The 17,909-nt window shown below is 42.1% G+C and overlaps 1 protein-coding gene across 1 annotated transcript in view; it reads right to left on the bottom strand.

Annotated features, from left to right (window-relative positions):
- LOC134673963 (5-oxoprolinase) overlaps positions 1-17,909 on the bottom strand; it is a 34,988-nt gene that overhangs the window by 10,587 nt on the left and 6,492 nt on the right. Inside the window, exons 7-24 of the mRNA XM_063532007.1 lie at positions 16,931-17,038; positions 15,327-15,479; positions 14,511-14,650; positions 14,361-14,428; positions 13,245-13,378; positions 12,567-12,718; positions 11,765-11,910; positions 9,923-10,007; positions 9,737-9,793; positions 8,917-9,049; positions 8,102-8,246; positions 7,010-7,157; positions 6,291-6,403; positions 5,524-5,699; positions 3,790-3,887; positions 3,156-3,266; positions 2,308-2,441; positions 855-966 (exon numbers count right to left, since the gene is read on the bottom strand). Of these exons, the coding sequence (XP_063388077.1) occupies positions 855-966; positions 2,308-2,441; positions 3,156-3,266; positions 3,790-3,887; positions 5,524-5,699; positions 6,291-6,403; positions 7,010-7,157; positions 8,102-8,246; positions 8,917-9,049; positions 9,737-9,793; positions 9,923-10,007; positions 11,765-11,910; positions 12,567-12,718; positions 13,245-13,378; positions 14,361-14,428; positions 14,511-14,650; positions 15,327-15,479; positions 16,931-17,038 (2,213 nt within the window). The remainder of the gene's footprint in view (positions 1-854; positions 967-2,307; positions 2,442-3,155; positions 3,267-3,789; positions 3,888-5,523; positions 5,700-6,290; positions 6,404-7,009; positions 7,158-8,101; positions 8,247-8,916; positions 9,050-9,736; positions 9,794-9,922; positions 10,008-11,764; positions 11,911-12,566; positions 12,719-13,244; positions 13,379-14,360; positions 14,429-14,510; positions 14,651-15,326; positions 15,480-16,930; positions 17,039-17,909) is intronic.

The following is a 17,909-nucleotide window of genomic DNA, read 5'->3' as shown; positions in this document are numbered from 1 at the left end:
GGGTAAAAATTATATAAAAATAATAAAATCATTTATCCATATATACACGTAATTGTATATATGGATAAATGATTTTATTATATATTTATAGTTGATTTAAACTTTCACGATTATTAAACATTATCAAACTGCACAACGGGACTTAAATACGCGATTAAGTCCCGTTGTGCAGTTTGATAATATTTATAGTTGTATTATAACGTTTATAATTGTATACGTGTTTATTTTGAGTTTTAGTCGTGTGTCGATAGATGGCAGTAATTTTACTGTGACTACAAAATTTACTATGACAGGACACCTCTATACCCTTTGACACTAGTAAAGTCTAGTAAAGTCACATTGTTTAGAGCCTCCCGACTCTCGGGGCTCCACAGTGAGCATATCCTTGCCCGATTCGGCTAGGCTGGCTTCGGCCTTAGAGGCGTTCAGGCATAATCCCGCCGTGTTTCAGTATACCAAAAAGAATAGATAGTATAGAGGGGTCCTGTCATAGTAAATTTTTTGGTCACTGTAAAATTACTGCCATCTATCGACACACGACTAACTCAAAATAAACACGTATAAAGTCATCAAAAAGATGAATATATATGGATAAATGATTTTATTATTTTTATATCATTTTGACCCATGTTCATTCACTGATATCTATGTGTTAAAATTGTTAAATATGAAACGGTGTCGTCACGCCATCTAGCCGAGAATAGGCTAAAGGTGTGTGCGCTATCTATCCAACAATTACTTTTTCTTGATTTCCGAGGCACGTTTTTTTCTTAGATTTTATTCATCTAATACGAAGTTACATATGTCTTTGAGTATAGTAATCAGGGTTTATTGATACATTGTTGAAAGCGTACCTGGTTGAGCGGCACGTCGTGGCCCACCATGCAACGCAGACAGTAGATGAGCGCTGACAGCGTGATAGCGCGCGGCGAGTTCAGGTTTCCCCACACCTCCACGCCCGTGCCCCTGCAAAATAAAAGTACATACATACATACATATAATCACGCCTATTTCCCGGAGGGGTAGGCAGAGACTACGGATTTCCACTTGCTACGATCCTGACATACCTCTTTCGCTTCCTTCACATTCATAACATTTCTCATACACGCTCGCCGGTTTAGGGTGCTCTTGACCTGGCCTTTCTTCAGGATTTCCCCGATCTGATCAGAGAAAGTCCGCCGAGGTCTACCCCTTAAATAAAAGTAGGTCCAACTAAATAGATGGCATAAGTGGCATAGAGTCGCATCAAGAAAAGTCTGCAGCGGATTTGATAGCCCACGCAGTGTAACTGTTATTTATACGTCATAATTTCATAGTAGTATGACGAAAAATATATTTATAAAATTAAAACCATTCAATTATTTTGTGCAATGTGAATGTTGGGTTTTCTCAAATATGTTAATCATAATAATCTAGAGTATTTACGTAATAATCTAATTAGTGACAGAGCCGAGAATCGAGAGCCGTGGGCTATCAAAATCGCTGCAGACGTTTCACGGTCTGACTCTAACACTCGGTCCGGGCTAGTCTCTTGCCAAAGCGCGGTGTCTGGAAGTGACTTAAACTACATCACGTCATGTCGTGTGCATAGATTTAAAATTCATTGCGTTTTATTCTTCGAGCAACACCGGCTTCCGACACGTCGGAAGGGAGGGGCCCAAGCGATATCTCGCCGTACAAATCTTTCTGCCATTTTTCGCGGGGGGAAAGGTGCACACAGTCGCATTTCTCACACACTTACATACAAAATCCAATCTGTAATGACGACACAAATACATAGAAAATGACACACGTCAAAGACAAATCTTGCAAACCTCGATCTCTTTTTGTGTACGGACGAGTGACTAGTGTCACAACACGCACACTAACACATTTTCGTTGAAGTATGTCATTGTATTCTGAGAGATGAGAAGTCGGATTTGTCGCTCGACCGATCCGCAATTTGTACGGAGCGAGCAAAATCGATAAATCCAACAATTACTTGAGACTAAAATATAATAACTGTATTTAAATGTAATTTAACGTATGATATGTAAAAAAATATAACATGTGAAATGTAACACTTTCTTTTTGTAAATTTGATGTCCCCGACCTCTTTTAATAACAAAAAACCGAGCAAACAGGCATTTTTGTGCAGCAGTGTTCACGCGCGCGTCTGGACTCGGTCTAGTGAAAAATCCTAGTGCAACTAGTTTTATTACCCGCACTAGATTAGATTGACGCGCTAATCTTGTACCTCATAGTGCAAATGCCGCCTCCCTTCCGTGTTGCTCGAAGGTTTTATTAGTTTTCATACGCTGTACTCACGTGAAATCGCAGAGCGCCGTGCCCGTGTCCTTGTCAATAGTGACGCTGAGGGCTATAGGTGTACCGTTGTCCAGGTACTCGACCGCCTTTAATACAGTTGATCCTGTATTCGCGTACGTCTTGTGCGCTATTTCCTGAAATGTCAGTTAAGGATATATCTAGTCTTCTCCCGAATGATAGGTAAGTTTGTGTGGACGTGGGACATGTATTATTCCTTGTTTTAACTCAGAGAACGTGGACTTTATTGGGATAGTGAAGTGAGAAAGCTTTTTTGGCTATTAGAAGTTCTCCAGATAGTCTTTAGCTCATGCAAAAGATAACAATAAGGATTAGCGACTCAAACCTGTCTATCAACATTATACTTATACAGGGTGTTTGGTACATCGTTTGCCAAATTAAAACGGCAAATAGGTTGAGTCATTTGCTATGTTCCCAGGCCTAGATATTTTTAATTTTGCGCACATTTTTTCTTTCAGTTCTATGGCAGCTTTTCGTAAATTTCAAATTTTTACTTGAGCAGTAGTAAAAGAAAAACATGGCCAATTTTTTTTTTCTAGACATGAGCAGATAGCGAATGACTCAACCTATCTGCCGTTTTAATTTGGCAAACGATGTTCCAAACATCCTGTAGAATAACTCTAGTTTGTGAGCGACATAACCATGGTTTTACGTGGCAAGGACGATAGATTTGTGAATTTTGCATATTCAAAAGTTGCAGTAGTCAACTATCAACCTTAGACCTATAACGACAAAGTCCACTTTACCTTGAGCATGTCCCGGACCATACCATAACCCGGGTGAGCAGTATAATTTCAACCCTACACCTGTACCGACAAACTCCAAATTACCTTGAGCATGTCCCGCACGGCGATCTCTGCGTTCTTCTGTATATGCGCCATGTACGCCTGCACCACGTCCAGCCCGTACTGGCCTATCAGCTCGCCCACTAGCTGGATACCCTGGTTAAGCGAAAATTATTGGAGCAAGATATTTTTTATTACATTTTAATTTGGTTGCTATTGATTCACTTAAAAATTACTTGAAACCGATAGCCCGTATGGAAGAGCAGCCAAGCGTAAATGCGGTAACTATATAGGTTTGTTACTGTTTGATAATAATGATAATCCAGTTAAAAAGGGCTATACAGCGCCATTTTTGCGCTTAATTGTTGTTTGCACTTGCTCAAAAGTTAATTTACAAGACCAACGACGTACTCTACTGTGTCGGCTACTTAACTTCATATAAACCTTGAAAGATAAAAAGTAGTTTATTCAAGTAGGCATATTACAATGCGCTTATGAACGTCAAATAAAGCTATACCGGCTCCAACTCTACACCTCTGCCTGGAGAAGATTTAAATCCCCCCTCAATTGGAGGAGGGTATCCCAATATGGGACCGGCAACAAACTCGGCGGAACACACATCTTTTCAAAACATTATTATATCTTACATCTTGAAGGGATAATTAAATAGATAGGTTACCCGTTGGTTGGCGGCGACCTGCGCCTTCAGGTCGGACAGGTTGTCGGCCAGGTTCCGCGTGCCCGAGCAGCCTTCCTCCTTGCCGGGCTTCATCAGCTCTGGAACAGTAATCATTCAGCATATATACGTCCCACTGCTGGGCAAAGGCCCTCTCATACGCGAGAAGGCTTTGGCAGTGGGGAGACACTCCTGACTTCGGTCGAGCTCCATTCGGCTCAGCATTGCTCCGAGCAATTATTAGGGTTGGCACCACTTGACTTGTGCGTGCACGACCACAGATAAGATAATCACTTGAATTTTGACAACCCTAAATAGCCGAAAGGAATAGTGTTCTATATATTAGAAAGGGATAGCATGATTCGACCCTGAATCGCTGTCAAACTTCGGGTTTGTAGGAAGTGTCCTTTCTGTACGGTAGTACTATTATTCTGTGGCTTGGGCTATACTGCCCTCCTAAGCTAAAAAGCGGTATTTGCATAAAATTTTCATTGAAAATACGTCCTTCCCTCCTAAGCTAAAAGGTCGTATTTTCAATGAAAATTTAATGCAAATACCGCTTTTTAGCTTAGGAGGGCAGTATAGACCCCACGCTGGCCCAGTACTCATCTAGATTAAGGGTTCATTTAGACGGTGCGAAAACTCGCATGCGAGTTTCATTACATTGCGGTTTTTAATCGGTCGGTTGAATTGGACGTAACCAACAGTCCGCAATGTAACTAAAATTGCATGCGTGTTCGCGCTCCGTCTACGAGGGTTGCACTGAAAATGTCGGGAATAGAGAATACTGTCGCATCTAGACAGTCAATCTTTATTTTAATGCATACTTAATCTCAAACTGACCACGCATATAAATTTTCTTTTGAAAGTAATCATTCTGTAATGCACACGGCTCATAATCCCAAAGTCCTTTTTGTATGGCGATTTTGGAGCCTTAGTGGTTTTGTATGAAATTCGTGGAGTAGCCAACGGAATTGAAGTTTTTTTTACATATATATATATATATAATATTTTTTTACTGTTGTCATATGAATATTTAGGAATGTCGAAATCTGCCGATATGCAACTTTTTTGGCAGTCTTTTTAATTAACAGCACAAATGCGATTTTAATTTTTGACGTCGCTTTGGAATGACATGCTTCTTTAAGATCATCTATGGGATAAAATGAAAGTGACTTTCATATTTAATTTTAACCGCAAACGAGCGTACGATGAACTCTAGTTCATAAAAAAATAACAGAAGCCCATTGTAACTTTTATTTGTTCGCTGAGGGCATATTGAAAACCGTTTAAAAATTTGATCGGAAAAATCACTTTGCCAAAAATTCAAATAATGTTCGACATACAATTTTCAAATTGCCAGTAATTCTTAAATACAAATGACAACCAAATGAAATATACCTTAAAAGTTTTATAAAGAGTTACATTTTTATAAATTATATGCCTCTTTCTATTATGTTATTTCTAAGTGTCCCATTCCCGAATATTTCAGTGCGACCCTCGTAAATAGGACTTAAGGCAAGTAATAGCTAGGTCTGGAACAGTACTCTTTTAACAGTTTTCTACCATGCGGTAAGAAAAAGAATTACTATTGACTATCACGCCAGTCCCATATGACTTAAACATGTTTCCACATGGTAATATCCTTCCATTTATCAAAACAAATATGACTTGAAAAGTCTTACCTAAGTACATGTTACTATACTAAGCTCTAATGCTTCTTCAATAAGGTCTAACCTGCCGTAAGCTCTTTCTCATTGAATTTCCCGCCATCCACCAGCAGGAATGACTTGAAGGCGGCCCCCTCTTGTTTAAGAGACACGGAGTGGGGCGGCATGGAGCCCGGAGTGAGTCCGCCGATGTCGGCGTGGTGTCCGCGGGACGCCACGAAGAATATCGGATGGCCGCGACCGCTGTAAGAGGGGTGAGTGAGGAATGGTTTCTTTGGTAGATATAGATATTATTGGCTTCGATTTTTATCTACAAGAACATCATCAACAAAGTGTATGCACAAACGCACGCAGGCCACTGCGTATACTGCGTATAAGTTTCAGTGTGGTCGATCCTTAAAAAAGACCCTACACTAGCGTCTTTCGAGCTGTTATAAAATCAAAAAAAAAATTGTATGGTTATGGGTAAGGTTTACAAAGATAGTACAAAATATTTATGTTCTCCATATCCTGCCTTACAAAAGCGTTCATAATTATTTTGCTTACCAGGTAAAACTAAAATGTAGGTGAAGCATTGACAGCAATATTGCTGTATAAAATTTACTCGTAATTTACTCTTTAACATAGATCTAGTAATATACTAAATCTTTTAGTGTGTAAGTTTGTGCAGTGTATTTTGGTTGAATAAACTGGGTTGTATTCAAGAGTTTTCTTCGAAACTCCAACGCAGGCTGCCCTATATCAGAGCGACGGCGTCTCGTCAACGAGCACGAGCAAGGTTGACTAGACACCGACGCTCGGAAGACGCTAGTGTGGGGTGGGCCTAACACTCACTTGTGGAAAACGGGAGTAATGACGGTAAGGTCCGGTAGATGGGAACCGCCTGCCTTGGGATGGTTGGCGAGCAGCACGTCACCCGGCTTCAAGGAATCACCGCGGACTTTCATCTAAACAAACCGAAATATGTGTTAATGGCAACATCCCGAGAGGCGTAAATAGTATACCTATGTCTTAAACTTTTCGACGCCAACGACGGATATATCCGAACGCAGGTCCAACGCCAAAGACGGATTAATCCGTCACAGACCTCAGAGCAACATAGACCTACGTGCATATGAACAAAGTTCAATTTCAGTTTTGATACTTCGGTGACAACTTTTGTGTTTGACACAGCGGCGAAAAGGTTAACCAAAAGATTTAGCACATTTTTCAAGTTACCATGAGACATTAGAAACAAGCAACACTTGAAATGTTTAACTCAACTAGGTTTCGTAAAAAAGCTTAGACTGGTAAAATCATAACCCGTTCTGTGTCAGTACGTAGTAAGACAGTAAAATCACTAGATCTAATGATTTATTTTTGGGTTAAGTAGGTACATGACATTGCACAGGCCGACGCTAACGTTAGCGCGGGAAGCTCGCTTGATCGTCCAGCTGACAGTTGACAGCTGTGCTGTTAGGGCACGTTCAGAACCCGGCTAAAAGTAGGTACTACTAGGCAATGGAGAGGCAGCGATTTAGAATAGATATTCTATACAATCTGAATGGCCGTACCTGGTACTGCACGGTCTCCTGCATGGCGCCGAGGTGCACGGGGATGTGCGGCGCGTTGGACACCAGCCCACCGTCCGGCCCGAACAGCGCGCAAGAGAAGTCCAGCCGCTCCTTTATGTTCACCGAGATTGACGTTCTTTGCAGTACTCTGCGAACAAATCAAAATATTTTTAAAACCCAAATAGAGGCAGAGGCAGACCGAGAAAGAGATGGCGGGACGACCTGGATGCATTCCAGTGGGATTGGCGAGATCGTGCTCAGCACAGGGAGGATTGGAAAGGGAGAGGGGACGCCTTTGCCCAGCAGTGGGACACACACATAAGCTAATAAAAAAAAATTGAAAAATCAATTCTGAGGATATCAAACTATTTTTAGAAACAGTCACACCACACAAAAGTGACTCTAAAGGTGCAACCTGCACTAAACCAAAGGAACAAACATTTTCAGGAATTGTACAACTCTTCTAAATTTCCGGAATTATGGGAGTTAAGACGAAACAGGAGCTGAGCTTTAAATATTTTAGGTAAATATACCCGTCTCGCTAACGGAAGCGGCTCCTAAAACTAGTGCGATAAGGACAAGGCGAAAAATCCCGCGTAAAAATCTCAAAACTCGAGGTTTAGTACTCGACTGTTTCCTCCTCCAAAACTTAACCAATCCAAACCAAACTTGGAAATATAAATGATAATGAAATTATCTGTGTCGGACCGTTTTGCTTTTTTGGCTAATTGATATCAGTTTTGAATACTACGCCTCTCATTGCGGCATAATCAATTAGGCAATTTTGGCCATTTTTGAAAAGCTCTAGCGCCTTAAAAAACAAAGATATCAAAAAAAGCAAAACGGTCCGACCCAGATATTGACAATATTAATCTGTGTTGATAAAATCATTGCTCTAGCATCAAAACCCACGGAGGAAATAGTCGAGTACGTTTGTATGGAGAAATGACCACTCCTGTTGGCTCTTAATAATCCCTGCACGGAGACAATTCCAAAATCGATCTATCGAAAAACATCCTACTTGAAAAACCTTATCATCCTTTTTCTCCCCCACTGTAGTTTTTGTATTGACTGTAATATTAGGTTTACTACCTGCCCATTTGCTCAGCGATGGACATGAAGCGGTGTGAGAAGATGCTGAGCTGTATCGGCTCTAGAGCTGTGGTTATTCGCTTCGGCTGCCCGGAGCCGATGGTTATCTTAATGTCGCCGAGCTTGGTTATCTCCGCGCGGCAGTCTGGAACAGCCAAAGTATACTACTCGTAAGAACACGCTTCTGAATATCTCAATTTTCACTCACTGGTTTTCCATTTATACGATAATCGAATACAAAATGAAAACACATACTTATTATAGCCAAGCTATTAAACATTAGCTAAGAGAAGGCTATGCCCACAAAAGCGAAGGCGTACAGTTAAAAAAAACAACGGGGTGCACTCCGGGAGTGCCGGCAGAAGTGAAAACTCAACGACATTGTAACTCGAAATATTAATAACATCGCCATCTAGTGCAAAATATCTGCAGCACTATGTATGACTTACTTGACTTAACTTACTACAGTTATATTAATACCAGTTTGAGGGAAACTCACTAGATGGCATTTAAATCAAAAAACAATGACATTGTCCGTCACACATGACGTCACGCAAGCACCTTACGCGTTACGCTGTCTCGAGTTTAACATTTTTTCCCCACCTCAAAAAGTACACAGCGCCGCTAAAGAAGTTTTCACTTCAACAAACAGTACTTTGTCCAAGTGTAATGATAAAGTTTACCTAGTTTTCATGTCAAGTACCTATGAGATAAGTATGCATTTTTACTGCCATACCGGTGTCGAGTCGGTGCAAATGGCCAGTCTATCTGAATTCAAATAAATCTCCTAATTAGATAGATAACACATTCCTCACCAGGTTCAACAAGCACGGTGGACAGGCTGTCCATGATGATCGCAGGCCCGGGCACCACCTGCTCCGGCCGCAGCTTGTCCAGGAGATACACGGCCGTGTCTTGGTACCCGCCTTCGAAGTACACCTTCACCCTCTGAAAACGTGGTACAGTAAACAGAAGAAATAGCTAAACGGCCAAGGTATTCAAATTGACCTTGAATTGAATTGACCGAAATTGAATTGAGGTATTGAATTGAATAATTGGTGTCATGAGAGCCTTTAATGGTGACGCGCGACTGGCGGCCTAGCGGTGAGAGCGTGCAACTTGCAATCTGGAGGTCGCGGGTTCAAACCCCGGCTCGTACCAATGAGTTTTTCGTAACTTATGTACGAAATATCATTTGATATTTACCAATCGCTTTTCGGTGAAGGAAAACATCGTGAGGAAACCGGACTAATCCCAATAAGGCCTAGTTTACCCTCTGGGTTGGAAGGTCAGATGGCAGTCGCTTTCGTAAAAACTAGTGCCTACGTCAAAGCATGGGATTAGTTGTCAAGCGGACCCCAGGCTCTCATGAGCCGTGGCGAAATGCCGGGATAACGCGAGGAAGAAGAAGATGAGAGCCTTTAATATTTGCTTGAAACCACAACAAATACGTGGGCCATACTGAAAGTGTCTGGATTCTGATAAATGAGACGACTTATTTTTTTCTAAGTGGCCAGTTCCAGGAATTTTCAGTATGACCTAAGTATCCTTAAATGTATTACAAAATTTTGGGGACCATTCAGATCAGATCATTCAGTCCTCTGAACTTGACGATCTTTCACATATTTCACTAACCTTTTCAGGTACCGGTGTAGTCCCCTTTCCGCTGGGTGGCGCTGTTTCTTCTACCACCTGTAGATGAAAAACTGCTTATTACATGTATAAAGAAACACGTTCTCTAAAGTCTGGCCAGCGATAATCTGGCTCCTCCCGTTTCTTTTTATATTTACACTGTCTTAATATTCATGTAGTCTTACTTGCCTCACTCAATCCAATGCCTCTAACTCTAATGTCATCCACTATGACATCTCTGTCAGCCAGTGTGAACCCGAACTCAGTCTGGTACCTGTATATCACAAAAGTCACTTACAATAACTTTAAACACAAATATATGACGGAGGGCACCAGGCAGCACGGGTGTTTACACAGGATGGCGGGTGTTCGTTACAACCCAGTAATACGTAGCCAAACATTGCTAATCGACTTTATACAGGCTTCTTTAACTATGAACTGTAACGCTGCAATACGTCCTTCTGGAGTCACGCTCCGACATATACATATATTTACAATTCACATTTTATTTGGCAGTATAAATACAAATTATTTCCAAAGCTATCTTCTACTATAGAACATCTCGCAGCTGGCAAGGTCGCCATGTGACGAGGGGCTTGGAATGATGAAACCTTCTGGTATGGAGTTTTTTTTTTATCTATTATTATAGTTGTAGGTCCTCGCTTTCAATACGGGCGGCCTATAACTATTATTACTTCGTTTCATTAGTTTTTATGAATGTATTATTATGCAGTTTATTTAGGTATATAAAATATTATATATAATTATATATGTATATATATTGGGCACTTTATTTACGTATATAACATTGTATGGTATGGAGTATGATTATAGTGGAAGGAAGTTCCTTATCGGACGGTTTCCGGATGGGGGCTAGGCGAAAAAAAGTGTAAGATTTTGCCGTCTCAAGTCATACTATTACGAGATATGTAAGTGTAGCCGCCGTGCAGGTCAGGATCTCGACGACTCAAATAAAAAGCTTCGATTTTAAGTAAACTATAATAATTTTCCAAAGTACTGATTTACAAGGGTTCTTGACAAAACGGTTAGATGTCGAAGTGGTGTGGTAATTGTATGGAGGCTGTGGAAAGAGTGATTTGCATAATTTGAACAGTACAAAATGGTGGTTTAGGTTTAGGTGCCAGGATAATATTGGCCACGATACCGGGTATGTGGAGCGCTCCTATTGGTGCTTTAGAAAAAGCTTCCAAATACTAGCCGAGCCCGACGGCTGCGTTTAGCTACTGCATTAGATTTATACAACTAAACAGAGAGCGCAACTTTGGTGCCGATGACAGACGTATGACGTGAAGCTAAATACAGAGTGTTGTTATCTAGATTATAGATACTTAAACAAATAACAACTTATTGGCCTCTTTAGTTTACTGATATTGAAACTTGAGTTGAGAGTTTTTATACGTACTGGCCACGTATAAAAACATAACTAACTGTCTTTGTCATATTAAAAACAAGATTGTTGGAAATTACAACCAATTACTGATTACTTATTTTTTTATTAGTAAAATATAACCGAAATATTATTGTTTGAAGTCGCTATTGAGTCTCTGCAGCCGTATTTGCAGAAATTTCCTTTTCTGATTGTAAAAAATGAAAAAATGTGACCAAAATTTAACAGCAAAAGCAAGCAATATAGAGAAACATTTCAAAACAACAAAGCATATTGAACGAGAAGGAGATCGTTTCGTATCGTTTTTTAATGTTTACATTATTTTTTGTGTAAATTACCAAGCATTTTTATAAATAAACAATGATATATATATATTATCATTATTAAGAATCATTGAGGTGTTACAATGTTGTTTTAAAAAAACATCCTATATGCGACTTAACGTCATAATGACGTCATCGGCACCAAAGTTGCGCTCTCTGCAAATAAAGGTTGCGTCCGCAACAATAAGTGTCAAATTTTGCCGTCACATACCATACTATTGCGAAATATGTAATGAGACTAATGTGAATGAAAATGAGGATGACGAACACGGACACCGACTCATTTTACAGCAGAAGTACCTAGTGACAAACGCGTTGTAGAAGTCGCCATGTTGTGTGGCAGGCTTGGTGGTGGCCGGCACAGGGGACACCATGAGCGCGCAGTCTGTCCCGACGTAGCGCAGATGCAGGTAGGGCTCCGTTTGGATGCGTGCGTCCGAGAAACCCTGCCAGGAATTAAAGTATTGCATCAGTTTTCGTTAATTGTATGTGTATATCTCTGACACTTACATGTGTGTATTAGAGATGCAACGGATAGTTGTTTGGCCGGATACCAGATACCGGATATTCGGCCTGACCATCGGCCGAATATCCGGTATCCGTTCGCCGAATATTCGGCCAGCGGAACTATACCTACATTTCGGTTTTTCAGGTGCGCATTCTGCAAGTTTGACCTGTTTCCTAGTAAACGTTCGCGCGGACACATTTCTAGGGTCGCGTGAGTGCACGTGCAAGTCAGCGGAATGTTTAAATTGTTTTAAAATAATAAACAAGTACGATTATGATCAAAGACTGTTTTTTAAATCCAATTAGTTTACTCCGAAATCAAGCAATTTTACTATCCGTTATCTGGCCGGATAGTTAGTCACTATCCGATATCCGGCTGGATATTAAAATCATGGCCGGATAGGCCGGATACCGGATTGTAACCGGATATCCGGTGCATCTCTAGTGTATATTATTATGGTTGTCGAAACGGGAATGGTTATTTTTCATTAAGATAGGCAACGCGTATGATAAAGAGAACGTGGATTAGAGTGGATTAGCATGATTCGTGAATACGTGACTTTATAAAGACGGATTTCTTAGACAGCGGGCATACCTGTTTCCTCAGCTTGTCCCTGCACACAGCCGCCAGCACGTCCAACTGTCGGTCGATGTCCTGGAAGTTGTTCGGCGCGTACACACAGCCGCTCGGCTGCTGCGCTTCGTGTACTACATGGGCCAACGCCATGCCGTAAGCTGACAGGATTCCTGCGATTCACAAAAAACGATTGGACTCAAGCAGCGGTCGGCAACCTTTTAGCAGCCAAGGGCCACATAGTAGTTAACGGAGGTGACGCGGGCCGTACTTTGTTAATATTTATGACTGTATGAGACGTTGTCGTTTGTCACTATTACACACAAAATAGCCAAGGCGGCACTCGGGCCACAAGTGACAGGTTCACAAGCCCCATGCGGTCCGCGGGCCGCAGGTTGCCGACCGCTGGACTAAAGCAAGGAGGCAAGTTATTTACGATTCCCACCGACCGGCTGGAGTCGGGCAGCGTCGGAGCGCAATTTCACATTCGTACGGCCGCTAGCGGGTAGACTCCTTGCGGATGCGGACGGCTCTGGACGGACTCCATCGCGTATGTCATGCATAATGTATAGGACATATTAGAGTCCAGCGGGTCGGTGGGAATCGTACATTAGACTAACCTGGCCACTTCGAGATTTGATTTATACATACATCTTCAGAGTTTTATTGACATAGTTGTTTACGGCGTTATGGACTAACCTGCGTACTTGTGTAGCAGCACGGTGGTGACGCCGAGCTTGCGCGCCACGGCGCAGGCGTGCTGGCCGCCCGCGCCGCCGAAGCACGCCAGCGCGTGCCGCGCCGCGTCGTGCCCGCGCGCCGTCGTCAGCGCGCTGCACACGACACGCAAGGAATAATGGTAACATTCCATTTCTAACCGCAGCTGCACTGGACGCGGTACTGAACGCGTCGCTGTCATTGTCAATTTTCGTAGTAAAATGAACAGTTACTGCAGCTGTCGTTGGAAATGGACTGTCACCTTAACAAATCCACCTCAGTTGCACCCCACCCCAGAGCCTAAATGGAACGAATGGTTAATCATTATATCATCTTCCTCGCGCTATCCCGGCATTTTGCCACGACTCATGGAAGGCTGCATGGGGTCCGCTTGGCAACTAATCCAAAGATAATTCTTTTGTAGTGTTTACGCTACTGCGTAAGCAAACCGCGTAGAGTTTTTACGAAAGCGATTGCCATCTGACCCAGAAGGGGAACAAGGCCTTATTGGGACTAGTCCGGTTTCCTTACGATGTTTTCCTTCTCCGAGAAGCGACTGATAATTATCAAATGATACTTATTTGCGGTTTCAGAAGAATTTCCGGTTTTTCTTTGCGGTTTCAGAGATTAGATTTAATGTAATGAAGTTGTTTTCTAAACGACGATGGTTTAAATTGCAAAATGTGGGTGTATTCCGCATGTCATATGCACCGTTTATGCTTTTCTTTTCATTTTGTTTTGTTTCTTTTCTTAATTAGTTTTCTTGTATTTTGTATTTTCTGTTTTCTTAATTATTTTTTCTGTGTATTTTTTGCAATGTTTTAAATATGTATCTTTTTGTGTTATCTGTCGTGGCATCACCGAATGGGCCCTACGGAAGACCAGCGCTGGCTTTATAGCTAGCATTATGCTGAGTTGGGTCCATTTCGCGATGCACACTTATTGTTCTTTTCTGTTCTTGCTGTTGTTGTCTGTACATATTCGTACATGTTTTGTGATCGTCACGAATAAAAATCTTTTATCTTATCTTATCTTTTATATGGATAGTGCCACCAAAAACAATAAGCTTATATAAGTGCTACCTATAGATAAACTTACTTTATAGGTCTGCACATTGCTTCATTGGCGACATTCAGGAATCCCATAGCTACTTCTTCCATGGTCATCTAAAAATTAAAACCTTTAATAAACAACAAACTAGAAGTATTTCCAGTAATAAACAAGCAATTTCCGTAGTAAATGTTTTACCTCTTTTCCGCCATCGGCTTTCAGGAAACTGTTGATTTCGTTTGTCATCTTTTTGAAAGCCGTAATAGTTGCTTCCTTGTCTAAAGGCTCGTTTTCATTCGGACCAAAGATTTTCGGGAAGTATTCAGGCAGAAGACGACCTGTGAACATTTAGACAGATTATTACAAGTGTCTAGAAAAAAGTGCAGGTGAAAAATCCTAAATAAAATGTAAGAGAACTTGTGGGTTTTATACTATCTTAACCTTTTGAACGCCACAGACGGCAATTGACGTCAACGCAAAATCGTGATAACGACGCGTAAGACGGCATTTGACGTCGATCGTTTTTTGAAGAAAATCTACTGAAAAACACCCCACTTTTAGGTTGACATTATTTATTCACAAAACTAAATTTTACCCCCCTGGCGTCAGTGGCACGGAAAATGGATGCGTTTGGCGTTCAAAAGGTGAAGACATTTTGGAAGGACCAATTCTGCTATGAGTTTTATAGTTCGTTTTTTTTTCATTAGAAAGAACTCCGCAGAACCAAGCGTGCAGTTTTTATCAGGTTCGTTAATTGTTAATAATTATTGAATTATCTAATGCAGCATGGTCAATACATATAATTTACTTCAAATTGTTACCGCTAAAAGTGCCAGATTTAGAACCACAAGCGAACTTCTGCGAACTTCTTTCTAATGCTAAAAAAACGGACTATAGATGTATAAGTTACCTAATTCAAAGGGAACGAGTCTACCTGCCAGTCACCAGAAGATTTGACGAAGATGGGGTGCTGACGAGGCCTCCACCAAGCAGTGAATAAAGCATGATTCTTACCCAGAAGTAGATTGGCGTCGGTGACGGTGAGCGGGCCGCCCTTCCTGTAGCAGGCGGGGCCGGGGTGGGCCGAGGCGGACTCCGGCCCCGCGGCGAACAGTCCCGAGCGGAACGACAGCATCGACCCGCCGCCGGCCGCTACTGTGTTTATATCTATAAACAAATGGAATTATAGTAGACCCAAACCAAACAAAAGTAGACAAATGCGTTGGACGGATCAGATAAAAGCCCTTACCAACACCCCACTTAACACATGTGCCAGAGAAGCATCTGCCAGGGAGAACTGGCGTAGAATCGTTCGTCGTTCAACGTGACCACGACTGCTCTGCCAAGAGTAATTCGACGGAGAAGAAGAAGAGAGACCCAAACCAAACGGACGACTGGGATTATATCTCTATCTCTCTCACCCCACCTTCAACCATGCGTGTGTGTATGAAAAGATTTACGACCCCGGTCTGGTTGGGTCTACTATAGTAACCACTAGACCTTATAAAACAAAGTCCCCCACCGCGTCTGTCTGTTTGTGTGTAAGTATTTTCTAACTACTGACACACAATAAATAATAGTACTACCGTACAGAAAGGAAACTTTCTACAAACTGAAGTTTGACAGTGATTCAGTGTCGAATCATAGGTACTGTCCCTTTCTAATATAAATATATGGCAATATCCCTTTCGGCTATTTAGGGTTGTCAAAATTTAAGCCTTTATCTTATCTGTGGTCGTGCACGCAAAGGGACGTCAAGTTGTGTCAACCCTAATAATTGCTCGGAGCAATGCTGAGCCGAGCGGAGCCGACTTTGCCCGAAGGGAGGATTTTCGCACCCCGGTTACTGAACGAATTTTCACGCAGTTTTCGCCTCTCAATAGAGTGATATTTGAAGAAGGTTTAGCTGCATAATTTGTTATGGTTTTTTGTAACCCGTGCGAAGCCGGGGCGAGTCGCTAGTAACTTATAAGTCACACACAAAAATATAAACAACAACAACTTTAATTCCATCTTCGTACGTCTACTACAGATCGACCGCTTAAATGAGTCCTCGCCTGCGCGGTACGGGGGCGACGGGGCGGGACGATTAAGGGCGGGGAAGGTGCGGGCGGCAGACGTACGGTGCAGGCGAGGATTTAGGACGTAATTTAAGTGGTCGGTCTATAGCAGGAATGTTGCGGATGCAGATTTTTTGACATCCGCGGATGCGGCTATTTAAAGCCTCACATCCGCGGATGCGGATGCGGATGTCAAGATTTGGTAATTAAAAAACGTCAAATATATTTTTTTTTGCATTTTTTTTTTTTAAAAAACGAAACGTTAAGTAGTTGACCAATAATATAGGTGCGTTTTATTTAATAAACAGTAACTTGGCCGACTTTTCGGAATCTAAACAATTTCGTTATATATAATGACGAAATTACCTAGCACTTACGCCGCCGGCGCCGCCGCTAATACGTTCCTGTTACCGACTTGGTCGACATCCGCATCATGCGGATGCTCTGCACCAATTTTATGCGGATGCGGATGCAGATGCCGATGTTGAAAATAATGCGGATGTTTCGCGGATGCGGATGCGAATATCCGCAACATCCCTGGTCTATAGATAAACTCACCTAGCTGAGGTGCCTGGATGGTGACTCCAGCCGTCGTGGCCTCGTGGACGTGTTCCAGCGCGCCCGCGTACCGCGACACGTCCGTCGACGTGCCACCCATGTCGAACCCTAAAACATTACAACGTTAGGACCACAAATAGCCACATCTGAACACATAAACCCCTCCTTTCAAATATTACTACATACTACTACTGCTAGAGAAGATGGCCGATGGGGTCGAAAAGTGCTCGAGTGGAGACCACGGACTAGTAAGCGCAGCGTAAGACGTCCACCCACAAGATGGACAGACGACCTTGTTAAGGTCCCCGGAAGACGCTGGATGCGGGTCGCTTCCAACCGGCACGTATGGAGATCCAAGGGGGAGGCCTATGTTCAGCAGTGGACGTCTTATGGCTGAGATGATGATGATGACTACTACTGCCGTGGCGCAGCGACCCGAAGTGGATCTTGGCCTCTGACACTAAGGAACGCCATGCTTCTCTGTCTAGCGGTTAAATGGAATAATATGCGCAATAGGAAGCGAGTGTGAGCTGTAAAGGGCAACACGGAAACCCCGTGTATAGGCGCGAAATGTCAAAGTCATGTTTAAGTTTTCGATTTAGACCGCTAGATGGCACATTCACTTGGGCGCTGATGGGGCATTCCACGAGACTGTCGCTTACATAACGCAATTCTTCTAATACTTCTGGAAACGCTGAGTAAGCGATATTGGGTCAGGTAATATTTCATGACTTGGCTAACAAATTGGCAGTATATTCTCGAGATTCACGTATTTTATTGAGGTAGCTGCCATACAAGGCAAAAGCGTTATGTAAGCGACAGTCTCGTGGAATGCCCCTGATATGGCTCTACAAATATAGTCCGACAAGAAATTGTTGAAAATGATTGAGGGCGGCACTTTCTACGTAACTGTCACATTTTTGACGTAAAATGCTTACACATGGCATCAATTTAGTATGGATTTTTTTTGTTCCATTTT

Source organism: Cydia fagiglandana, chromosome 19 (assembly GCF_963556715.1).
Source record: "Cydia fagiglandana chromosome 19, ilCydFagi1.1, whole genome shotgun sequence".
Classification (NCBI taxonomy): Eukaryota; Metazoa; Arthropoda; class Insecta; order Lepidoptera; family Tortricidae; genus Cydia; species Cydia fagiglandana.
The sequence above is the reverse complement of the archived record's forward strand: the minus strand, read 5'-3'. Positions and strand labels throughout refer to the sequence as shown.